Source organism: Hyla sarda, chromosome 5 (assembly GCF_029499605.1).
Source record: "Hyla sarda isolate aHylSar1 chromosome 5, aHylSar1.hap1, whole genome shotgun sequence".
Taxonomy (NCBI): Eukaryota; Metazoa; Chordata; class Amphibia; order Anura; family Hylidae; genus Hyla; species Hyla sarda.
The window spans coordinates 53,744,336-53,771,584 of record NC_079193.1 but is presented as its reverse complement, the minus strand read 5'-3'; the positions used below and the strand labels follow the sequence as shown (position 1 = coordinate 53,771,584).

Genomic DNA, 27,249 nt, shown 5'->3' with positions numbered 1-27,249 from the left:
TTACATAGGTAGACCCATGCCCGATGTATACAGTCTGATTATTGTGCAGGTAGGGCTGCACAAATGATCACTAGGTTATGTGGTACTGTACTCCTATTATTGTTGGCCAAACATGTCCTCTTACCTGGGGAGATTAGTAGTCAACAATGGTTTTCATGCCTCCTTAATAGATGGGATCAGTCAACAAAGAACAATTTGTTTGATCCTTGGCTGATCCCTGTGCCTATTACATTGACTAATATTGGCCAGTTTGACCATTAATTTCCTCATGCAGTAGTACCATTAAAATAATAACCATTAAATTCCCTTCCGCCGCTCCCCCCGGCCAGGAGATAAGTTAAAGTTTATTATTTTAATAGTGGCAGCACGGGCATATAGTATAATACATTTTGGTGGGAGTACCCCTTAAAGGGGTATTCCGGGCAAAAATATTTTATCCCCTATCCAATGGATAGGGGATAAGATGTCTGATTGTGGGGGGCCCGCTGCTGAGACCTCCCGCGATCTCCCTGCAGCACCCGCATTCTATGCGGGTGCTGAATCTCCAGTTTTGGAAACTTCAGGTTTCCGGGACTGGGGACGTAACGTCACGCCATGCCCCCTCCATTCATGTCTATGGGAGGGGGCGTGACAGCATAGAATGTGGGTGCTGCAGGGAGATCACAGGGGGTCTCAGAAGCGGGCCCCCCGAGGTCAGACACCTTATCCCCTATCCTTTGCATAGGGGATGAAATGTTTTTGCCCCGAATACCCCTTTTAATATAATAAATAGGTTTAAACTGATGCATTATGTTTAATATAAATATATTTCCTATGTATAAGCATTTCTGAAAACATACTGTTTGAGTGCTATATATAGTGATTATATATAACTCCCCATGTGCCTGCTTTGTTTTGCCCTGTTGCCCCTGGCTACAACCCTCTTAGGGCATTCATTGAGATGGTCAGGCATGCTCAGCTCAACTGCATTTTGCTCTTTAGACTCTACTGTGTTTGCAAGTAAGGGGGTCTGTGGGGAAGTGTGTGCTCTGTTGCCTGGCAACAGCAGGGTCACAGGTCAGAGAGGAAACCAGGAAGTAATCAGATCCATGAAGAAAAAGAACAGTACAGTGACACAGGGGGAGATCTATTATAACCTGTCCAGAGAAAAGTTGCTGAGCTGCCCATAGCAACCAATCAGATTGTTGCTTTTATTTTTCAGAGGCCTTTTCAAAAATGAAAGAAGTGATCTGATTGGTTGCTATGGCAACTCAGCAACTTTTCCTCTGGACAGGTTTTGAGAAATCTCCCCCATAATGTAGGTGATTTTATCTAAACAACAGCACATTTGTCCTCCTGTTCATATATGTATGTGGTACACATCTGATTTTACCAACTTTGCATGGAAGTTGGGGTGGAGGAATGGAGGGGAAACAGAATCATATAGGTAAGTCATTAATTAATAAATAAGCAACATGCAGGAAATTTCTTCCTAAGATCAGACAAAAAAAATACAATCAGCATATGAGGATAGCAAAGCAACAAGAGTCATGAGAGGTGAAACGTGAAGCCCCCCACAAAATGTAATACTGACCCCGCAACTACAGTGTGCCATATCTATTACTGGTGTCTGGTCATGTGACCCCCTTTATACACTAGTCTCTATTGCTATGCCCCTCTGAATAACACCTCCATTCTCCATATCCACATCCCTATGTTATTAACAAAAATGTATCCGTAAAATGCATTCGAAAACACACACATATATATATATATATATATATATATATATATATATATATATATATACAGCACTACCAATCCTATGGTACACAGTGCCAACCCGCCCAGGTCCCGGTCTACGGTCCACCATATACAGTCAAGTAAATAAGGCAGTGGCACTCTAAAATAGTGAAAAAATAAGGGGTTTTATTTATGTGCTGCACATTGGGCAAAGCGGAGTGCACTGCGCACCGATATACACATAAGGGTATATGCAGAGCATTGCACCCTTGTATCTGTAGTACAGACACTAGGATGCAATGCTCTGCACATACCCCCATGTGTATAGTTGTGTAAGTGTGTACTACATACACACTGCTATACACATAGTAGTATGTGCAGAGCATTGCATCCTAGTGTCTGTACTACAGACACAAGGGTGTAATGCTCTGCACATGCCCCCATGGGTATTGCAGTGTGTATGTACAGTATGTACATATGTACATATACACTGCTATGCACATGGGGGGTATGTGCAGAGCATTGCACCCTATTGTCTGTAGATGACACTAGGGTGCAATGCTCTGCACATACCCCCCTGTGTGTGTCAATATGCAATGCGGCAGTAACAGTGGCAGAACGCATTAAACAGCAGGAAACTGGCCTACCAGCGGCAGTAGTACAGGTGAGGTCCTCCAGGCCAGGCTGAGGCTCCATAAAATGGAGGCACAATGTACAGAGCGTCCACAAGCGGCGGGGGAGGGGAGGAGAGAAGCAGCAGCAGCACGCTTTATTGGTGAGCAATGGGCCAGCGGAGGGTGGGACAGGGATTTGAACAGAGGCTGCGGTGGTGCGGCCTAGAATTCTGACCTCGCGCCTGCAGCAGCCTTATGACCACCGGCGCCCGGATAACGAATCGAACAATTATTCAATAACTGGATTCGGCGACAACGAATCCCGTTATTGAATTTCATCGATTTTATCGAATAATCATTGCAGCTCTAAGATATATATATATATATATATATATATATATATATATATATATATGTATATGTATATGTGTGTGTAAAAAAAAGTGACGACCAGGGCACACTAGTTTCCCCACACACTTCACTTAGAGCACACTACATACACTAGTTTTGCAAAAAACTGACGCAAATTTCTCACAGTTTTACAAACACTTTATTTTTTTAATACAATACACCTAAAAGTACACTGTGTGAACACAGCCTAATGCTGCCCGTATTATAGCAGTACATTTATTATTCTGCTAGTTATATGACTCCCCTATGAACGTGTATTATTTGCAGAACTTTTTCTGCTCCTACTGTACTTTACCTCAATGGAAAATGTTACCCTGAACCATAGTTCCCTGGCTATCACTGTCAAAGGAGGAGACATTTTTTATTTTTTTGCCTGTGTAACAAAGAATGACCTCTGGAGTCGCACATTTCTGGAGACTTTTTTAACGGCACAGAAGAAAGCCCAATGTTTCTGAAGAATTTACCACTAGATGTGCAGTATATATCTATCTACACTAAGTGTTCATTCTATAACAGTGGTCTTCAACCTACGGACCTCCAGATGTTGCAAAACTACAACTCCCAGAATGCCCGGACAGCCGTTGGCTGTCCGGGCATGCTGGGAGTTGTAGTTTTGCAACATCTGGAGGTCCGCAGGTTGAAGACCACTGTTCTATAACCTGCTACAATGATTGAGATCCACAATAACAATAGTCGAGTGTAGCAGGAGGATGATTACAGGGGTATTCTGGATAAATAGAATTATGTGCCATTTAAACCATAATGCCAAGATATTAAGGCCACCATTTAAAAAGCACAGCGGCAATATTTCAGCGATCTCAGTGACCGCTCCCCCACCGGAAGTGCTATAAATCAGGCAGCCTGTGGTCCTTGCCATTTTGCTCCCTCCCCACTCCCCCTCCCTCTAGAAACAAGGACCACATGATTCAAAAGAAACCTGGTCTGCTCTAGTACAGTGTCTCCCAACCAGTGTGCCTCCAGCTGTTGAAAAACTACAACTCCCAAGATGAAAATGGCGTTTTAATATATACTGTTATTTGCACATGGAGTGACCATAGGCATTTCAACGGGTACTCCCCCACTAGACTTATCCCCTATCTAAAGGATAGGGGATAAGATGTCTGATTGCGGGACACCCCCCCCCCCCCCCCCCCCCGCTGGGACCCCCAAGGTCTCTGTGCAGCACCCAGCATTCATTTAGAATGCTGGGTGTGGGCGGCGGGGGTCGTGACTTCACTGCCACATCCCCCGTGACATAACACAATGCCCCCTCAAAGCAAGTCTATAGGAGGCATGGCATGAGGGGCGTGGCCATGGCGGCACAATCACGGCTGCCCACTCCAAGCGCTCAGAACAAAATGTTCCAAATGCTGGGAGCATGAATATTCAGACCATTCTGCAGGTATCATGCTATGGGGGGTGGCGCTTAGCAGATTGCTATACAGTGGTCCCTCAACATACGATGGTAATCCGTTCCAAACGGACCATCGTTTGTTGAAACCATCGCATGTTGAGGGATCCGTGCAATGTAAAGTATAGGACAGTGGTCTACAACCTGCGGACCTCCAGATGTTGCAAAACTACAACACCCAGCATGCCCGGACAGCCATTGCTTGTCAGGGCATGCTGGGTGTTGTAGTTTTGCAACATCTGGAGGTCCGCAGGTTGTAGACCACTGTTAGAGGAAGTTGCACTCACCTGTCCCCGCTGCTCCGTACCGTCACCGCTCGTCACCGCTGCCCTGGATGTCACCGTCCATCGCTGTCGCCACGTCCCCGAGGTGTCCCCGATGCTCCGGCAAGGCCTCTTCTTCCCTGGCATCCGCGCTCTCCGTCGTCGCCATCACGTCGCTACGTACGCCGCTCCTATTGGATGACGGGACGGCGTGCGTATCGACGTGATGACGACGATGGAGAGCGCCGACGATGCAGAGGATCCCGAAGAGGACGCGCCGGAGCCCCGAGGACAGGTAAGAGACATCACCGGAGCTCATGGGGCACCGTAAACGGCTATCCGGTGGCAGTTGAAGCAGTCTGCGCTGCCGGATAGCCGTTTATGCGATGGCCCCGACATAAAAAACCATCGTATGTTGATGCTACCTTCAACATGCAATGGCCTCTGAGAGGCCATCGCATGTTGAAATTATCGTATGTCGGGGCCAACGTAGGTTGAGGGGTCACTGTATAGATTTTTTGGAATAGTTCCAGGAAGTTTTTTTTTTTTTTTCAAAGTATATCTTTATTAAGTTTTTCATAGACAAACAAAATTGAACAAAAGGTAAAGTGCCTTACAGAGTCATATTAAGTCAAAGTGCACTTTGTGAGGTCCACTCTCTGAGGAGCGAAGGTTATGACAAGGCAAAATGGTGACAGTCTCAAGAACATATAAGAAAAATATTGCTATCACAAACTGATGTCATCAAGCAGTTCCAGTTTTATTTATTCATGATACATGTGGGCGGTCCTACTCAGTGATTGACAGCTATCTGTGTGCATAAAAGTGCATGTAAAAGGCGCTGTCATTCACAAAGTATGACCACCCACTTGACTACATCGTCCAGAATTAACAAAGTAGTCAATTGGGCGCTCCGAACCACTGTTTGACAGCGCTCTCTCTACGTATCCATTAACACACAGATATCTGACAGTCTCTGAATAGCACCTCCCACATGACTATTTAGACCACATGCATTGAAGGGTTGACATTGAAAATCTGCAACAAAAGTGGATTCTAAAATCTGCACCACGATAAAGGGCTACTCTAGGGTAAGTGTCTGATCATGGGGTGTGACCCCCTGGTAATCTCCTGTACGAGACCTCAGCTACTTATACGTCTTTAGAGCAGAGCAGCTCCCACCTCAACGAACACAAGTGATGGCCAACAAAGCCAAGGTAGAGAGAGGTAAACCCAGCGACTCCGTGGCTGCCAGTTGCACTCATCATATAAATGCATGTCAGCTGTGAGTTGGGGTAAATGTCTGAAGATTTGGGGGGCTTACACTACAGGCACAGCTTAGTAAATGATCCCTTTTGTCTATTGTCTGCCGTTTGCTTTTTTTAATGCTTCAATCTACTTTGTCAATGTAAGTTGTCACTTATGCTGGAGAAACCAAAAAACAATCCCAATTGTAACAGAATATGTGAAAAGTCTTAGTTATTCTCGGACATCACAGTGCATAATAATGGTGCTGTACTGTATGCCGGTGCTAGTGAAGTGCCGTATAGTGGAAATATAACACTGCATAGAGTTAATCTTTGCATAGTGGAGTCAGGCCATTTTAACCCTGTATGGTGTTATCATTTTAATTATGTATGACAGTATTATTTTATGCATGGTATGGCATAGTTAAGCTGGGGGAGGGGAGGCAAAACATTGTCAGACTCCTCTGGTGGCTACTTATTTCCCTTCAGGACAAAAGGATCAGCTATAGAAATCCAGCTGCCAGATCCTTCTTTCCTCCAACATCTGCAATTGGGAGAGTGTCAGGAGGCCCCCCATAGGCAAGAGATAGTCAGCTACTTTCTTCTACATGGTATTGCAGTATTTTTAGGCACTATATAGCAGTAGTATTTGGACAGTATTATATCACTTGGTTCAACAAATGCTAGTTCAGCCACCTTTTTGTTCATGCATAGGCTCATGTTATTTTTGGGCTAGAACGACACATCTAAAATGCGCAACCAAAATAGCTGTAGAATTTGTCTGTATGGCTGTAAAAAGTCAGCAGGTTTTAGTTGCTCATGACTTGCATTAAGGCTGATGGTAAGTTGCATTTTACTTTTTTGGGTGACTGTCGGGTGACTGTCGAAGCACTACCATATTGGCAATCATGAGATGCAATACTGTAATGCAATACTGCAATCTTCAAAGTCGCCGTAGTCAGTTCTGCAAAGGTATAATTCATATTTGCAAGATTTCTGCTTCATACTTTATTGCTTCATACTACAAGTCGGTATGTACTGAACCACATTACATGTACTCCAGAGAATTATACATAAAAAAAAGCTCCAAAGTCACCACACTACTTGGATATGTTCCCTGTAAATGACCCTGCCTGATATGCATGGCTCCTGTGGTCTTCTCTGGCTGCTTGATATTCTTTGCCATTAGAGATGAGCGAACTTACAGTAAATTCGATTCGTCACGAACTTCTCGGCTCAGCAGTTGATGGCTTATCCTGCGTAAATTAGTTCAGCCTTCAGGTGCTCCGGTGGGCTGGAAAAGGTGGATACATTCCTAGGAAAGAGTCTCCTAGGACTGTATCCACCTTTTCCAGCCCACCGGAGCACCTGAAAGCTGAACTAATTTATGCAGGAAAAGCCATCAACTGCCTAAGTTTGCTCATCTCTATTTGCCATGCTTCCCTCCCCTTGCCGCATAGATACTACATTTCCCAGGAATCATTGCAGCTCTGCTCTGCTGTCCAGTTCACTCTCTGAAAACAGCCCCCACCATCCTGCTCTGAGCAGCAGAGAGAAGTTCAGCATGTGATTAGATAAGGCTGCACACACCTCCCTGCTCTCAACACTAAAGGGAGAATGAGTCATCAGTGCAGGGCAGAAACCACATGGTTGTGTCTCAGAAGGGTGGGGACTGTTTTCAGAGAGGGATTTGGATAAAGACACAGAGGATGGCTGGATGGCATATTTTCCTCACTCACTGCATGTAAGTGACAACTGAAAGAGGGGAAACTGCTCTAGATAGCTAAAGAATGATATTTAGAAAATGAAATAGGTTTTTAAGAGGGAAAGGATTGGCTATATTAATTTAGTTCCCCGTAATTTTTTATCCTCCTAGGTCTCTTAGGTTTATATACTAATAACATTCCTTGTTCAATCGCTTTATAGTTTCTTATGCAGGACAACTTCAGATGTAGAACAGCCCAGTTGTCAATGGTGTTATCTGAACTCATTAAGTTATGATTGCGGACAAATTCACCTCTGCTACATCTTGATATCTTATTGAGTGTGCAGTAACTCATCGGTTAAAGATTCGGAGATACTGTCAGAAATCACTCTGCCCTGGGGACCAGAAACTAGATTGTAAACTGAAATCAGCAGGAACGCTGCGCCAGACCTGACTGTATGTACTACAGGAATACACACAAACCTGATGATTGGTAAATTGCGTTATGTTTTAATCAATGGTTCCGCACTATATACACCTAAAAGGCTGTAATGCAATATGGACAGACGACCAATCTATAACTGGAGATTAGAATGGTTACATTGGGGGAATAAATGTAATTTGGTATAATAGAGTACGAGACACAATCTAAGCAGTGTATTATTAAAACGTTACCTTGTTATAATGTCAATGATAGCTCTGCCTGAACCCTACAGTCTGCCTACACCGTATAATGATATAAGTGGGAAAGGTTAAGCAGTAGAAATTAAAAACTAACTGCGGGGTGGAAGGAGAGGAGGCTGCGTCTGTTTTACATGGAAACGCTTGTACTCTATAGTCTGGTATTCATGAAGCCCGCATTTTAATTCTAAATTTAAGCTCAACCATCATCACTAATGCCCTTGATGCAATCTTAAATTGCTGTCATTACACGGATCACTAGAAATCGGATGGTGGATAAAGGATTAATCGATTTAATTTTATCACCAAATCCAGCCCCTGCCTCTTGAGCTGTCAGCGGACAAGATAAGAAGTGCACATCTCCAGACATGACACAAACCTGTCATAGGGAACAGTTTGGTCTGGAGAAAAAAAAAATAGAAAGAAAAAAAAACGCAGTTACGATGAAACAAGCTCATTTATAGTGTTGAGCGGCATAGGCCATGTTCGAATTCGCGAATATTCGCGAATATATGGACGAATATTCGTCATATATTCGCGAATATTCGCATATTCGTTATATCCTCGTTTTATTTTCGCGTATGCGAAAATACGCGCACGCGAAAATTAACATGTGGAAATTCGCATATGCGAAAATTAGCATATGCGAATTTTCGCATATGTGAATTTTCGCATATGCGAATTTTTGCACGCCAGTCTCACACAGTAGTATTACAGCCTTCTTTACACCACACAAGCTGGAAGCAGAGAGGGGTGATCACTGTAATGTGTACTGTGAAGAAAAAAAAAAAAAAACGAATATTCGTAATTACGAATATATAGCGCTATATTCGCGAAATTCGCGAATTCGCGAATATGCGATATTCGCGAATAATATTCGAATTGCGAATATTCGCGAGCAACACTACTCATTTATTGCTTTGGCAGAGTTGGGAGATGGAAAAACTAGACTGGTCCTTTTATCTCCAGCCTTTCTGTAATCTGTCTCAACGCACTTCATTTCATACCGAAATAATCTCAGTTTTTCACAGCACATAATCTACTCTTTTAATAGTTCTGACTCTTCTTTAAAAAATGTGTCTGTATATATATATATATATATATATATATATATATATATATAAATAACCTTGTATTCAGATGACAGTTTATAAAGCAGGGTGCTGCTTATTCTGTTTGTAAACCGTGTTGTGATTTTTCGGAATGTTTACAATATTTTTTCAAAACAAACTGTAACGAGTTAGGAGATTTATCATTCTTTTCAAATATGACTATTTTTTTTAACTTACTTTTGCTTACATGTGACCTATTTATCAAATAGTCGCACGACCTTGATGAATAAATCAGACATAAGCAAACCCGGGAAACCCACTTACAAAAGCATTTTTTAAAGCAGAAAAGTTTTCCCTTATATTAATAGCCGAAGTTCTTTATCTACTCTTTATTACCAGTAGCGTTGCTAGAGCGTGACGGGGAGGGGGGGGGGGGGGGATGTACCGTATCGGGTGACACCCTGACTGGCCTACCTAGCACTAAATAGCTGCACTCCAACTATCCCGCAACAACCGTCCACCCTCCTCAGAAATAAAAAAATATAAAAACATACTATGCCGCACCATTAATATACGTACTCTGGAGGCTTTTTTGTTTAATTTTGAGCCCGCATTTTGTAATGTTGTCTTGCGTCGCTGCACTAAGGGCAGAGTTTACGACAGGAAGGAAGACAGCGCAGCACCAACAGGCAACAATAATGGAAAAAAAAAAACGGCTCGGTACATTACCCACCCCAAAATGTGCATGAAGCTGTATTACTATGGATGTTTCTTTTTTTTTAACTCCTTAAGGACACATGACGTACTGGAACGTCACGTATACGCTCCCGATCTATAACGCGGGACCACGGCGTGGCCCCTCATCATAGCGGGTCGGGCCCGGACTCTAACAACGGCCGGGACCCGTGGCTAATAGCGCACGGCATTGATTGCGGTGCCGCACGCTATTAACCCTTTAGGGTATGCCGGTTACCTCAGTGGGCGGTTCGGGATAGCCGCGGCGAAATCGCGGCATCCCGGACAGCTTACAGGACAGCAGGACGGCCCCTACCTGCCTCCTCGCTGTCCGATCGCCGAATGACTGCTCAGTGCCTGAGATCCAGACATGAGCAGTCAAGCAGCAGAATCATCGATCACTGGTTTCCTATGAGAAACCAGTGATCAATGTGAAAGATCACTGTGTGCAGTGTTATAGGTCCCTATGGGAGCTATAACACTGCAAAAAAAAAGTGCAAAAAAATAAGTGAATATAGATCATTTAACCCCTTCCTTATTATAAGTTTGAATCACCCCCCCTTTTCCCATTAAAAAAAAAAAAAAACACAGTGTAAATAAAGATAAACATATATGGTATTGCCATGTGCGGAAATGTCCGAATTATAAAAATATATCGTTAATTAAACCGCACGGTCAATGGCGTACGCGCAAAAAAATTCCAAAGTCCAAAATAGTGCATTTTTGGTCACTATTTATATCAGGAAAAAATGAATAAAAAGCGATCAATAAGTCCTATCAATGCAAAAATTGTACCGCTAAAAACTTCAGATCACGGCGCAAAAAATAGCCCTCATACCGCCCCATACGCGCAAAAATAAAAAAGTTATAGGGGTCAGAAGATGACAATTTTAAACGTATACATTTTCCTGCATGTTGTTATCATTTTTTCCAGAAGTACGACAAAATCAAACCTATATAAGTAGGGTATCATTTTAATCGTATGGACGTACAGAATAAAGATAAGGTGTCATTTTCACCGAAAAATGTACTGTGTAGAAACGGAAGCCCCCAAAATTTACAAAACAGTGGGTTTTTATAAAATTTTGTCTCACAATGATTTTTTTTTCCATTTTGCCGTAGATTTTTGGGCAAAATGACTGAAGTCATTACAAAGTAGAATTGGTGGTGCAAAAAATCAGCCATCATATGGATTTTTAGGTGCAAAATTGAAAGAGTTATGATTTTTTAAAGGCAAGGAGGAAAAAAAATGAAAATGCAAAAACGGAAAAACCCTCGGTCCTTAAGGGGTTAAGGAAAAAGTGCCACATATAAGTTATTTATGTAGTCTGTAAAAATTCTTACACAATTATTTTGTACCTTATTTTATTTTAACACAACATTCATTTTAAAATTTAGTGGGTACACCAGCATGTATGTGTCCTAAAATTAACAAGGTGTGCAGTGTGTATTTTCAATCTTAAAGGGGTACTCCCGTGGAAAACTTTTTTTTTTAAATCAACTGGTGCCAGAAAGTTAAACAGATTTGTAAATTACTTCTATTAAAAAATCTTAATCCTTCCAGTACTTTTTAGGGGCTATATGCTACAGAGGAAATGATTCACTTTTTAGATTTCTCTGATGTCATGAGCACAGTGCTCTCTGCTGACCTCTGCTGCCCATTTTAGGAACTGTCCAGAGCAGCATATGTTTGCTATGGGGATTTTCTCCTGCTCTGGACAGTTCCTAAAATGGGCAGCAGAGGTCAGCAGAGAGCACTGTGGTCATGACACAAGAGGAAATGCATTTCTTTTTTGGATTTCTCTTTAGCATACAGCCCCTAAAAAGTACAAGAAGGATTAAGATTTTTTAATAGAAGTAATTTACAAATCTGTTTAACTTTCTGGCACCAGTTGATAAAAAAAAAAAATAATGTTTTCCACGGAAGTACTCCTTTAAAATTAATAGTTATTAGTTATATATTTAATTTTTTTCTATAATTAACATTAATGTAGTAGCTTTCTTTCATGATGCAGAACGAGAACAGTAGTTAAAGTGGGTGTTAATGTCCTTTTCTGCGGATGTATGCACTCTCTTTAAGCCAGGTTGGACCTGGAATACATATGTGACTTTTAAATGGAGATGCAACTTTTTTTCTTCATAAATAGCGCCTATCGCATTTGATAAATACACTGCAAAGTTAAAAAAAAAAAATTACTACATGAGCAGATTTCAGAAATGTGTTTTGGTATAAGCAAAAATCAAAAAGTCGCAGCATGTACAGAAAATTCGGACATGTGCAAGATCGTGCAACTTTTTTTTGCGCAAAAAAAAATCTACTATGGAGCTTAATAAATCTCCATCTTACCCCTTACCCCTTTAAACTGCAACCCCTTAATGGTCTATTCACACGTACAGTATTCTGCACAGATTTGATACGCAGGATTTTCTGCTGCAGATCTCAATGTAAACTGAACACAGCTTGAAATCCTGCGCATCAAATCTGCGCAGAATACTGTACGTATGAATAGACCCTAAGGGTGCGTTCACACGTACAGTTATCCTTCGCATCTCGGTTGCGGCACCCCAGTCATCCAGTGCGAACTTCGCTCCGTGCCGGATAACTGGCGATGCGGTGCCGGAGGCTCGTAATGTCACAGCTATGCCCCCTCAATGCAAGTCTATGGGAGGATGTGTGACTCTCGCATATTTTTAAGGCAGCTCAAGGGACCTTTGAAAATGTAAGGAGAAAAAAACTAAAAGAAGTAGGATTGATATTGGTGTAACAGAAGTGACAGTAGTCTTTGAATATGTCCCTCAGTGTGCACCCCCATGTGTGTGTATATATATATATATATATATATATATATATATATACACAAATATGTATATGCATATACATATATATATATATATATATATATACACACATATATATATATATATATATATATATATATAAATTACAAACATATATAACATCTGCAGCTGATATACGGTATTTACTAGGCTAAACTGGAACAGATTTATGGCAATGTCTTCAATGTATAACACTACTGGATTGCTCGTAGAGAACTGATCCTGTCATTGACTATAGAGGATGGTGATGAATTAGTTTATGACTGACTCTAATTCTAAAAATAACAAAGGAATATAAGCTTGTGCAATAATTCAACCTTTAATGCAGTGTTTCCCAACCAGTGTGCCTCCAGCTGTTGCTAAACTACAACTCCCAGAATGCCCAGACAGCCAACGGCTGTCCGGGCATGCTGGGAGTTCAAGTTTTGCAACAGCTGGAGGCACACTGGTTGGGAAACACTGCTTTAAAGGATATTGTTATATTCAATTTGATTTGCATAAGCCATCAATGCATCACATATAGGTTCAATGACTGGGACTCCTAGTGCTATAGACCATTTATAGTTTTACTAAGCACACTGTGTGCTGTTTGTGGTATTACAACACAGTCCTATGAAAGTGGATGAGGCTCAACTGCAATTTCAGAATGTACATACAAGCGCAATGCTGTGTTCGGTACAAGGGGTCAGGACACTTGATTCTTGTGATCAGTGGGGTCCCAGTGGCCAAACAAGCCCCGATTACATATTCATGGCATATGTTAAAAATATGTCTCCAGTTCTGAAATGTATAGACTCTTTTAATGCACTGAACGGGAGAAGGCAGGAGTCAGCGGTATCGAATAATTTCTATAAGCCTACCACATACCTACATCTAAGTGGTGTACTATTTTGTACCAGTTAAACTCTCAAGGGCCTACATACTGTGAAAGGACAGCCAAAAGTACACACCTGCTGCTGTTCTAAAAAAAATACTGTTAAGCGTAGTGGAGCACATTTGTCTTTAGACCAATGTTTCCCAACCAGGGTGCCTCCAGCTGCTGCAAAACTACAACTCCCAGCATGCCGCTGTCCGGGCATGCTGAGAATTGTAGTTTTTCAACAGCTGGAGGCACCCTGGTTAGGAAACACTGACATGGGAAACATAACATAAAATGGGCCACTAAATTTTATGCTGTGTGAACATAGCCAAAAGTGCAAAAGGTTTGCCAAAATTGAGATGGTTTATCACTATATGGGGTGACCAGAACTGCAGGAGAATGACTTAGTAACAGAAAGAACATGGTAAAATCCATATTCCCAAAGATCCTAGTAACTCTAGACCAGTGTTTCCCAACCAGGGTGCCTCCAGCTGTTGTGAAACTACAATACCCAGCATGCCCGGACAGCCTTTTGACTGTCTGGGCATGCTGGGAGTTGTAGTTAAACAATGTTTATCTAGACAACAAACCAGGACAACAGAGGGTTTGGACCTGATAGAATTCTTCATCTATCTAGTAGCCACTGCAGTGTTTTCAAACCAGGGTGCCTCCAGCTGTTGCAAAACTACAATTCCCAGCATGCTTGGACAAACAAAGGCTGTCTCTGCACGTTGGGAGTTGTAGCTTTGCAACATCTGGAGGCACTCTGGTTGGGAAACACTAAGCTACTATAAAAACTTGTTTTAATGTAGAAAATAGAAGGGCTACTGTATATCTGAGAGACCTATACAAAGGCATTACAATGAAGTGCACTAAAGAGAGCAAGAAGATTGTATTCAAAAAAGAAAAAACATCAGAAAATTGTGTCCCAAACAGTCTATTTCACAACAATAAAATATAAAATTGCAAATAAAAGTATACTGGAAGATGAGGTATACAATTACCGTATTTATCGGGGTATACCACGCACCGGCCTATAACACGCACCCTCATTTTACCAAGGATATTTGGGTAAAAAAAGTTTTTTACCCAAATATCCATGATAAAATGAGGGTGCGTGTGTGCGCGTGTATACCCCGATATACCCCCAGGAAAGGCAGGGGGAGAGAGGCCGTCGCTGCCCGCTTCTCTCCCCCTGCCTTTCCTGGGGTCTAGAGCGCTGCTGTCGGCCCTTTTCACCCCCTGGTTATCGGCGCCGCTGCCCGTTCTGTCCCCCTGACTATCGGTGCCGCCGCCGATAGCCAGGGGGAGAGAAGCGGCGCCGACAGCCAGGGGGAGAGAAGGGGCAGCGGCACCCATTGCCGGCGCCACTGCCCCGTTGCCTCCCCCCATCCCCGGTGGCATAATTACCTGAGTCCGGTCCGCGCTGCTCCAGGCCTCCGTCGTGCGTCCCCAGCGTCGTTGCTATGCACGGCGCGGCGCATGACGTCAGAGCCCCACGCCGTGCATAGCAACGACGCTGGGGACGCACCCCTGGCTGTCGGCGCCGCTTCTCTCCCCCTGGCTATCGGCGCCGGCACCGATAGTCAGGGGGACAGAACGGGCAGCGGCGCTGATAGCCAGGGGGAGAGAAGGGCCGGCAGCAGCGCTCTAGACCCCAGGAAAGGCAGGGGAAGAGAAGCGGGCAGCGACGGCCTCTCTCCCCCTGCCTTTCCTGGGGGTGTATCGGCGTATAACACGCACACAGACTTTAGGCTAAAAATTTTAGCCTAAAAAGTGCGTGTTATACGCCGATAAATACGGTATATCATTTCCTATGTAAATGTATTAATATTTCTAATGTGTATAGCCCGGGAACTAAAAATGAAAATTTACCTCATGCGAAGCACCTAAGTCTAAAGGAAAATGCTGATATTCTGAAATGGGGATAATAATAGCAATGCGAGTAAAAAACTGTAAAAAAATTAAAATAAATAACTTTCTGGATGATGACACGAAAAGACAAATAACCTTACATGTCCTAAACTACCAATATGATGGGAGTTAAACAAAAAACATTTTTTGCTAATAATTCTAGTGATTTTATCCATAGTAACCAGTCAGTTTAAAGCGTTTAACCTGTGCTGGAAATGCAATGCGATGATAGCTATGGACAAGTATGGCTTTATGCTGTCATCTGGTTTAATGAACACTGGTCTCCAAACTGTGGACCTGCAGCTGTTGCAATACTACAACACCCAACATGCCCAGACAGCCATTGGCTGTTCGGGCATGTTGAGAGTTGTGGTTTTGCAACAGCTGGAGGTCTACAGTTTGGAGACTTAGGCTCTAGAAAGTTAAGACATTACTAAAATATATGAGTTCATGGTCATACTACCCCCATCAGAGTACCTGAGGAATCTGTCCGGGCATGTTGAGAGTTGTGGTTTTGCAACAGCTGGAGGTCTACAGTTTGGAGACTTAGGCTCTAGAAAGTTAAGACATTACTAAAATATATGAGTTCATGGTCATACTACCCCCATCAGAGTACCTGAGGAATCTGACCGGGCATGTTGGGAGTTATAGTTTTGCAACAGCTGGAGCTCCACAGTTTAGAAACCTAGGCTTTATAAGTTATGAATAGAATTGAGTGAGCTTTCTGAAAGTATTTAGTTCACAGGACAACTTAACTTTTTTTGTCACAGTACCACTATCACTGTAACATCTTGCTTGGCTGGACGATATGCACCGACCAAGCAAGGAAGGAATTAATTAGCGCTACGGAGCTGCACTACATAAATCCGGGGGGGGGGGGGGGGGGGTTGGGGATATACATTATACAGCTATTTATAGGTATACAGTTAAGAGAGTAATACTTACCATCTCGCCGCTGATCCGGGTCTCTTCTTGTTTCCCTGACCAGCAACTAAATGGTAGTTTCGTTCTTTTCACTGTATACATTATTCAGCCATACAGATGGCTGTATAATGTGCACACCCCCTCCCCCAAGGAGTTAACAAGAATGGCTCAGCAGCGATAATTAACTACTTTCTTGCCAAGCTGAGTTGTCAGCCAGCAATGTTCGAAAGTTTGTTGGGCCGCGAACTTCCGAAGTTCAAATTGAATCCAGGTTCAGGGGGCTCAGCGTGCTCAACTCTTTGACCTAAATAAGTAGATGGTCCAACAGAAGACAACCCAATTGGAGCCAGTCACTTGCGACTAAGGTCAATATCTCATAAACTGTTTTACAATATCCTATTAGACTTTTTTGATCATATGCTATGTGTTTTAAATGATAAAAAAAAAAAACTATAATGCAAGTAAAATGGAAAGTTGTCATGTTCTGTACAAATGGAGGTTGGACCCTCAGAATCATTTTCTCTGGTGGGCACAATGACTCTTAGCATCACCAAGATGCCATTGTGCCATCAATGTGTCTCAGACTATAAGAAGGGTTTCATGATTATTACTTTGAGCTCAATAATTACCCAGCTCCTCTGAGTGAAGCTGATAATATGCCAAAACCACAAGGGAAATTTTCGGCATCAAGGACAAAAAAAAAAAAAAAACCTCATACAACTTAATAAGAAAGTTTGTTATTTAAAATAAAAAGATATGAACCAGCTCACACCCTCTCTCTGGTAACCATCTGCACGAACGGTCCACGAGCACTGGCCAGAAACAATGTCTAAAATTAAGTGAAAGATAGTTTAGCAGCACGTGTTCAGGTAAAAACCCATCTTCTTTATTAAAGGGGTACTCCAGTGGAAAACTTTTTTTTAAATCAACTGGAGCCAGAAAGTTAAACAGATTTGTAAATTAAATTCAGGTAGAAGAAACAGACATGGTGCACATCTACAATCTTGTATAATGATCTGATTGCTTCTCAGCATAATATCAAAAACTAACAGATTGTTAGTATACATTTTTGATCAAAAAGTACAAGCCCACTCGCCACGTCAAGGCCACCTATTTAGAGTGGGTGCCTAACGTCCCTAGCATAAAATGGCGTAGCACTGGGCGAAGCAATTAGATCATTATACAAGATTGTAGATGTGCGACCATGTCTGTTTCTTCTACCTGAATTCACATTGTGTTTTCTATCCCCCTCCTTTTTTTTGTTTGAACATGTGTCTGCACTTTTCCCCACCCCCTCAGCCCAACCCTATATAAATAGTAGTTAGCTACACAAGGGCCATTTCTTTCCTAGCAGCCTCTCAGTCTGACTGGGAGAGCATGGTAAGTGAGCTATTACACCTTGTTCACACTGGTGTGGTGCTGTGCGGCGTCCGTTGCTGCCGTGGCGCCGTGTCTGTGGGGAGGTGCGGCCCATAGACTGGTTTGAGTGGCATTGGGGCCGCTCTGCCAGTGGGTCGTTCCCCCCGTGGGCACTGGTGTCGCGGCGGTGGTGGTCACCGCCCAGTGCTACGCCATTTTATGCTAGGGACATTAGGGACTCTAAATACGTGGCCTTGACGTGGCGAGTGGGCTTGTGCTTTTTGATCAAAAATGTATACTAACAACCTGTTAGTTTTTGATATTATGCTGAGAAGCAATTAGATCATTATACAAGATTGTAGATGTGCGACCATGTCTGTTTCTTCTACCTGAATTCAGATTTGTAAATTACTTCTATTAAAAAAATCTCAATCCTTCCAGTACTTATTAGATGCTGAATACTACAGGGGAAATTCTTTTCTTTTTGGAACACAGAGCTCTCTGCTGAATCACGAGCACAGTGCTCTCTGCTGACATCTCTGTCCATTTTAGGAACTGTCCAAAGTAGGAGAAAATCCCCATAGCAAACATATGCTGATCTGGACAGTTCCTAAAATGGTCAGAGATGTCAGCAGAGAGCACTGTGCTTGTGATGTCAGCAGAGAGCTCTGTGTTCCAAAAAGAAAATAATTTCCTCTGTAGTATTCAGCAGCTAATAAGTAATGGAAGAATTAAGATGTTTTAATAGAAGTAATTTACAAATCTGTTTAACTTCCTGGCACCAGTTGATTTAAAGAAAAAAAAAGTTTTCCACCGGTGTACCCCTTTAAGTTAGCCATAAAAATATGTAAATATAATCCACACAACATAAATGATTAAGGTCGTAAGACCAAACATGTCAGTCCTGATGCGTAGTGTTTTATGTTGTGTGGATTTGATTTACATTTTTTATGGCTTAATAGAGAAGATGGAATTTTACCTGGAATTGTGCTGTTGAACTATCCTCTACTTAAAGGAGTAGTCTCGTGATTTTTTTGTTTTTAAATCAACTGGTGCCAGAAAGTTAAACAGATTTGTCTATATACGACAGAGGAAATGCTTTTCTTTTTAGATTTCTCTGATGTCATGACCACAGTACTGTCCATTTTAGGAACTGTCCAGAGCAGGAGAAAATCCTCATAGCAAACATATGCTGCTCTGGACAGTTCCTAAAATGGACAGAGATGTCAGCAGAGAGCACCGTGGTCATGATGTCAGAGAAATCTAAAAAGAAAAGCATTTCCTCTGTTGTATATAGCCCCTGAAAAGTAATGGAAGGATTAAGATTTTTTTAATAGAAGTAATTTACAAATCTGTTTAACTTTCTGGCACCAGTTGATTTAAAAAAAAAAAAAGTTTTCCACGAGAGTACCCCTTTAATAAGAAGGTTTCCCATTAACTATAATGGAAAGGGATTTTTTATGACATAGTGGTGCAGACAAAGTGAAGGTTTACTCCAAGCAATGACTGAGATTATTTTTTGGCAATTAAAAAAAAAAAAAAAATAAAATAAATTAGGACTCTAAACTAATCTAAAGAATTCTAAACACATGACATGCCCAAAATCTATCTTGAACATAATGAAAGGATCAAGAGGGTACACTGATAAGTATTACATTTTCCTCTTAGTAACAATCATAGCTTGTGTATACTGAAAAAAAAGCATCTTCCCTTCACTGGCTGCTTCCACAGATCACATTTTGTCTTTGGACCAAGTCTACCATGATTCCAGTGCAGACATTTCTTGGCACATGTAATGTTATATAATTGAAAAAATTTTTTCCCTTTTTTTTCTGGAAACCATAGGGATACAGTTTAGGCAATGAACACCTTACGCAGCTCTGTACAGGTTAGAACAACGCCATCTGCAGGCCGCAGGTATGTTTTTCTTCTGTATTTTTGGGATTTCCTTGAAGTACAACAAAATACCCAATTTCTGTATTATGTGTGTTTTAACGTGTATGTAAAATTACATTTCCAGCTTTATTTTGGAAATATCCTAAGCAAGTGCTTATATTTTTTGCTACAACACCAAATTCAAGTAAATAAAATAAATAAATAATAGTATAAATAAATAAATAAATAACAGTCAGATGAAATAATAAAAATAAACATAATAATAATAATGTAATATTTGGGCCACTCCAGGGGCGAATTATAATTTTCCTAGCTACACAGCAATAAGAACTTTTATAGACAGCAAATACAAAAAAGTTTGGCACCCATCGCAAGTTTCTAAACTGACTATTTACCTTCTGGGAGCTGTCCCCCCACATAATAATAGTAACAATAATGATAGTAACAATAACACTAGAAGACTCATTTCCATATATCAGGTCTGAAAATTCCAATGCATGCACACAGTATATTAAGTCTATTTTTCTACTTTATCCACTATGCTTATTAAAAGTATTAGAAGTTGATATTGCATTTGTCATTAGCATACCATATGTCAATGCAATGTGCTCCATCAGCTGTCAAATTTTTGTTGGCAAAATAATTCGATCTTAAAACAAAATGTTGATATAGAACATGCAATATTCTGAAAATATCAATGGTTGAAGAAAGCGGCTTCACCATTTTTGACATTTATGAGGGGTATGTATGAAGGCCTTTATACAGTTTTTTTGACTGTGTTTTGTCGCCATTTCCTTTATATGTTACTTTTTGTTACAAACAGTTGCGCCAAATTGTTTAGAACATTATCACTAATTTGACTGTGTTAGTCGTGAATAAGTTAAAATCATGCATTGGTTTGGAATTCATTATATGCAACTTTTCGATTTGGTGCAAATTTTGGCGCAAATACCTTCATTAAGGTGCAAATCCACACCAAAAATAAAATGACAGACAAAATAGTTACAATAGAATGTAGAACATTTAAACAGTGCCCAACCAAAAAAGTGGGAAAAGGACCCTGAACAATAAAAGAAGCAACCTGATTGGCTGCTAGAGGAAAATGCAACACTATTCCAAAATAGAGGTCTGGATGAATATCCCCCCTAATGCACAAATTAAAAACAGCAAAAAAGGCCCTGGCTGTGCAAGCTTTACCTCTGTAAACCAGCCAAAGTCCCAAGGTCAGATTTAACTGCCTCACAGTCAGAAAGTTCTGCCTGGAATTCTGGGGCAGGAGGCTGCACCTTTTGTAGGGCTGCATTTGTGCCAAACTTGCAAGCGACAATTGATAATTTTGGCACAACTCCAACTATGCTCCATTTGACCCAAAAAACATACATCAAATCACACTTTGCAACACCGTTATTGATACATACCCTCCTATGTATTTTTTTATTTTTTTTGGGGTGGTGGGGGGGGGGGGGGGAGATGAAAAATAAAACGTAGAATGCACAGTTTTGTTTTTGTAGTTTCCAGACCAATGAACTGCCTTGAAGAGAGGTTCTATAGGCCACACAAAGGCTTCGCTGGACAGATGGATCAGCTCTTTAGTAACTTAAGTGATGACCAAACTCATTAACATTCCAGGCCGGCTAGAGACTAAACACTGACCAGTCCGGTGACAGTCAATTCTGTATCACACTATTGATTTTGTGATAAAGGACATGTGACATTGTGCATGACAACCAATGAGAACTGGTGTCACTTATCTAAGGCTGTAGATTATAGTGCGCTACCACACTTCATTATGTGACACTGATTAGATGTGCAGCAATAGATGGTCATACAGATACAGTCATAAAAATCTTAGTATCAAAAATAGGTATGTAAAACAAACAAAAAAACATCCTCACAAATAAAGGTTCTGAACTATGTACTAAGTGGGCTATTGGGTTTCTTTTGTCTACCACTTTATGCACTGTATTTTGGCATTGTGTTTAGATAGATAGTGTGAGAAAAAAAGAAAGAAAGAAAGAAAGAAAGAAAGACACTAGATATAAAAATAGATATATAGACCAACAGATAGATAAACAGATATTGGAATATTAGATGGCTAGATAGCATAAATAGGAGATAGGCAAATGGATAGAAGTATAGATGGACAGACATACAGACAGATACAGATAGATAAATAAATAGATTTTGTCTTTTTTTATGTACCTATATACATATGCATTGTGTCTATCAATATCTTCAAGATCATGCTGCTTCTTAGGAGACTATATTATATATGACCTATACTGTCCTCCGAAATAATCAAATGTATATTGCGAGAATATTCAATATATACGCATGAGTCTACTGAGAATATTGGCATCACCTTGGCCACTATTAGTATTTCAGATTTTCATATAAATTCCCCAGCAATACCAACATCCCTGTCTCCTCAAAAACAAGGCGTTAAGCTACTATTGGTATATTGTATGAAACACAGGCCTAGCACAATTGTACTATGCCAGCCTCCTATACTACAGCTGTAACCACATGAACACTACAGATGACATGGATCACACTTTTCTATAAAATCTAAAGTTAGAGTATAAGAAAAATAAACAGATAAGATACAGAAGTGACAGCAGCGAGAGAACGGCGCTCGTCATATTATAGGCATGTTTATATTGTTAGAACTGTCAAGTCCCTGTACTGGGTAAGGCAGTGACAGCCCTGACAAGGATTACACCACATGCAGATGTTGACATTATAAAGGACATTTAAAGTTAAACCTACAATCCTCCAAGTGATGAACATCTTCCTATGAATTTAATTTAGAAACATATGGGTTTCCAAGAGACTGTTATGACTACAGGAAAGTGATACCGGCAAGTGGAATAATTCCCAAGAACCACATATCACATCACGGGGGGTATAATCCTAGTATCTATAGTTAAAAAAAATAATAATAACAAATCGTACAACATAGAGAAAAGCACTTATGGTTTGATTTTTCTTTTGTTTATTTATCTATTTACAACATACAAAGATGCTTAATGAATATACTGTACATCACCCAGCTATATACTTATTAGATTGTAAAAAAAAAAAAAAAAAAAAAATATTTAGTGACTATTAGTTTGAACTCTTTTTGAAAAATATCTGAAAAAAAAATATTAAAAATTAGTTTATATTGGACACCGTATAGTTGTAATTGTTGGGTCTTTTTACAGTAAAAGTTAGGTCTTTTTACATTATTATTATTTTATTCATATTATTTTTTTGATTGGAAAGTCACTGACACATATCCTTTCATTAGATTCACATAATTTATTTGCCTGAAGCCATGACTTTTTAATCACTGTACAAACACAAAATAGCTTCTTCGTGTGTGTCCGTGTAGATCAAGTTGTGTGTATTGTAGAATAGATATTCCTCTTAAATACAGAATCATGTTTACACCTGGTGTCGCTCAAAGGTAGAAGCATTTCAATGAATTTGGAAATACACAGCTACCAGTAAGACCTCTGTGGGTCCAAGACTCACAATATTGGTAGCTCCCAAAATCATGGCCCATAATAAGTTATTAAAATTGGCAAGGTCATTTATGGATCTTTATTAATAACCCCTATCATTTACGGCTCGCATTAATTTATGATGCAAAATGCATGACAGTGGATAATATTTATTTATTTCTTAATAATACGATTTTTTTTCTTTCTTGCAATTTGCCAAATTTCCTTTTTTGCATCAAACAAAAATTTTGAGCATTTCTTTTTCCCCATCAATCAAAAAGTCAATACTTCAAAGCAGAAGCCAGTGGGCTCTACCTTTCAAGCTGTCTGTCTTTATTGTTGACGTGGAAACAAACAGAACAGATAATTGGTGCCCCCCAAAAATAATAAGATCATGATCACGCAAGCCAAAATAAATGATTTACCATTTTGGATTTAGATCAAGTCAGAAGGACGGAAGTAAATATTGACAGATCACTTCTTAACGTACTGCGCTAAACGGTGGTGATGTAGTTGACTCTGTTACTATTATTAGTCTGACAAGAGGCTGGATACTTACAGGAAATCACAGGAAGCAGGTAAAGTTTGCAGCTCACAAAGATTCAAGAAGAATTTTGGCATCCGACTAAGTTTCTATCACTTTTTGGTATAGGTGAGGTATGTTTCATTTTCAGACGTGCGCTCTTATTAAAAATAGCACCTTTTTCGTTATGTTGGCGATGGAGCAGTCTAAAGTGATAAATTATACATTTTCACAAGTTGATTCAGTCTCTCGAATACCTCTAAGGGCACTGTTTATCTTTTAACCCTTATGTGTAGGCTAAAGCAGTATACATAGGAATACATCCACCTGCTTAGGGCCTCTAAGTAGAGACCCTGAAAACGCCTCAATGGGAGTAGTGCAGCCGGTTGTTTATGTTTGCATTGTACACGGTCTCTTTTTAACCGTTTGCTTAGGTTTGCATTGTTTGTGCATCATGTATATTCAGTTTGTGTAGATTTGTATTGTTTGGGTATTATAAACATAACAACCAATTTGTTTATTGTTTGTGCATTATGTACATTGTATACGGTTTGTCTGTGTTTGTATTGTTTGTGCATTATGAACATTGTATGCGGTTTGTCTATGTTTGTATTGTTTGTGCATTATGTACATTGTATACAGTTTATACTTATATTATTTGTGTATTTTTTACATTGTATATAGTTTGTCTATGTTTGTGCATTATGTACATTGTATACGGTTTAGGTTTGTATTGTTTGTGCATCATGTACATTGTATACAGTTTGTCTATGTTTGTGCATTATGTACATTGTATATGGTTTATGTTTGTATTGTTTGTACATTATATATTTTGTATAGTTTGTCTGTTTGTGCACTATTTACATTGTATACGGTTTATGTTTGTATTGTTTGTGCATTATATATTTTGTATAGTTTGTTTGTGCACTATTTACATTGTATACGGTTTATGTTTGAATTGTTTGTACATTATATATTTTGTATAGTTTGTCTGTTTGTGCACTATTTACATTGTATACAGTTTATGTTTGTATTGTTTGTACATTATGTACATTGTATATAGTTTGTCTATGTTTGTGCATTATGTACATTGCATACGGTTTATGTTTGTATTGTTTGTGCATTATGTACATTGTATACAGTTTGTCTATGTTTGTGCATTATGTACATTGTATAAGGTTTATGTTTGTATTGTTTGTGCATTATATATTTTGTATAGTTTGTCTGTTTGTGCATTATGTACATTGTATACGGTTTATGTTTGTATTGTTTGTGCATTATGTACATTGTATACAGTTTGTCTATGTATGTGCATTATGTACATTGTATATGGTTTATGTTTGTATTGTTTGCACATTATGTACCTTTTATACAGTTTGTCTATATTTGTGCATTATGTACATTGTGTATGGTTTATGTTTGTGCATTATGTACATTGTACGCAGTTCGTCTGTTTGTATTGTTTGTGCATTATTTACAGTATTGTAACCAGAGTTGTTTACTTGGTTTTGAGTCTTTAGAAACTTTATTGACCTTCTCATTTCAAATCATCTATTCAACGTCTTATTTCGCACTTTGTTGTGTGTCTGCTATAACCCCAAGTAGGTCATGATAGAAGTTAAAAATTCCCATAAAACAGCCCTGCACAACTACATAGCTGGTGCTGCTGCTGACTAGAGCCTGAGTTTACTCTCAGAAAGCATCAGGCATTTCTACCCCTTAGACTTGCTGCTGTTAAGAACTGGCAGGGATCATGTGCTAAATGTCTGTGACAAGAGGAAACAAAGCCACAGACATGCTAATGATTCTCATTGGGGGGGAAATGAGGGCTGCTGCTGAAGAACATGCACTAGGACAGCGGTCTTTAAACTGTAGCCCTCCAGATTTTGCAAACCTACAACTCCCAGCATGCCCGGACAGCCAACGGCTGTCCGGTCATGCTGGGAATTGTAGTTTTGCAACATCTGGAGGGCCACAGTTTGAAGACCACTGCACTAGGGCATTGATCACCCTAAGGTAGTGCACTATAATAATGGAGTAAGATGCTGCCTCTTACCTTTCCTCTTAGATCTCCTTCTTCTCCTCTTAGACTTGAATTTGAGTTGACTACTTGGACAAGCTGAGGTCCTGCTGCTGCCCAGAACTGAAGCCATGGATGGAGTGCTGCTGAGTGAAATGCTTGGAGAATAGTCACCAAATTGCTCGCGCTAATGAGATTTCAGTGCCTGCTTGGTATATATACCTCTGGAGCTTGCTGCTGTATCCTGCTGGATTTTGTTCTGGCATGTAGTCACTTGCTATTAGCCGTGTTAAGTGTCTTTTATCTTCTTTGCATGCTTGGGAAAGCTTGTGGTGAGGCTGCTGGATCAGCTCGCAGTCTCAGGCTGTCTTCCTCTTAGCAGGGGCTGCAAATGCTCTGAATGTACTTTTTGCACCTCTGCTAGTCGTTTGGCACAAGCCACTTTGAAGCCAATCATGCAGGGAGCCTGTCTATTTGCTATAGCAAAGTCTAATTAGATCCAATCAGAACTGTCTCCTGGCTCTGACATCACACCATCAGCAGTCCTCTGGATCTCCACTGTCAGCTGCAAATTCAGCTCCCACATGGGCTGATGGATGTGCCTAGGACCTGATAGAAAGGAGAAGAAGAAGGAGCTGCACTGTAGGGGCTGGGAACATACTGCCAGATTATCTGGAAGAAGAAGCCTGGGGGGCATCTTAAAGAATGCAGGATATAAAAGCATCTCTCTGCCTCTCGCATTAAGCCACATGGGCAGAACATTACGTTCCTGGACCCTGCTCGCAACTAGTTCTCAGGGCAAAGAGTTGTTTATTTTTTTTTATTTTTTTTATTTTTTTTGTATATATATATATTATTAACTAGTTCGTGAATGTTTTTTTGTGTGAACACTTGCACTTTTTACTTGCACTTGGGTGACTTGAGAGCACGTACCACGGCTCTGATTATTAACTAGTTAGCTCTCAAGAAGGAATAGAAGTATCAGATGTTGTGCTAAGGGTTGCAGATGAGATTGTAGAAAAGTATGTTATTACGTATCCAGGAAAAGACAAGTGCGGATCTCTGATGAAGTATGTGAATCATATAGAGTGAATGGAAGTTGAGGCTTTGTCCGCTGTAAAATAGGTGGGAGTTACAGTAGTTGTTCCTTTGTGTATTTTATTACGTTTTATTTATGTATTTATTTATTTATTTACTTACACTATATATTATTATTGATATAGTTATTGGTGTTGCTGTAATAATAATAATATTTATTATTATTATTGTTGTTGTTGTTTTTGTTGTTGTTATTATTATTATTGAATAAAAGGTATCAGGTCTATAACATGTTGTGTTTGAATTCTGGATGTGAGTGTAACACAATATTACCTTATGGTCTCTTAGTTGTAGACTACTTACCTAGCTTGTCCGATATGTCCTTTATAATAACTTAACCATATAAAATAATGTTGGATATAATTAGTATAAAATAATAATAAAACAAATAATAATGATAATAATAATATGTATTATTTAGAGATGAGCGGCTTGGCAGTTGATGACTTTTCCTGCATAAATTAGTTCAGCTTTCCAGTGCTCCGGTGG

The 27,249-nt window shown here is 40.2% G+C and overlaps 1 protein-coding gene and 1 long non-coding RNA gene across 2 annotated transcripts in view; one reads left to right on the top strand and one right to left on the bottom strand.

Moving 5' to 3' along the window:
- Window positions 1-25,829, bottom strand: part of ADARB2 (adenosine deaminase RNA specific B2 (inactive)) — a 718,056-nt gene extending 692,227 nt beyond the window's left edge. The window contains exon 1 of the mRNA XM_056519506.1: window positions 25,699-25,829. Coding sequence (XP_056375481.1) covers window positions 25,699-25,795 — 97 coding nt within the window. The 5' untranslated portion in view covers window positions 25,796-25,829. The remainder of the gene's footprint in view (window positions 1-25,698) is intronic.
- On the top strand, window positions 1,251-25,853 carry LOC130273163 (uncharacterized). Its single transcript, XR_008843894.1, has 3 exons — window positions 1,251-1,426; window positions 19,581-19,652; window positions 25,732-25,853. It is a non-coding gene; the product is annotated as an uncharacterized LOC130273163 (long non-coding RNA).
- The last annotated feature ends 1,396 nt before the right edge of the window (window positions 25,854-27,249 follow it).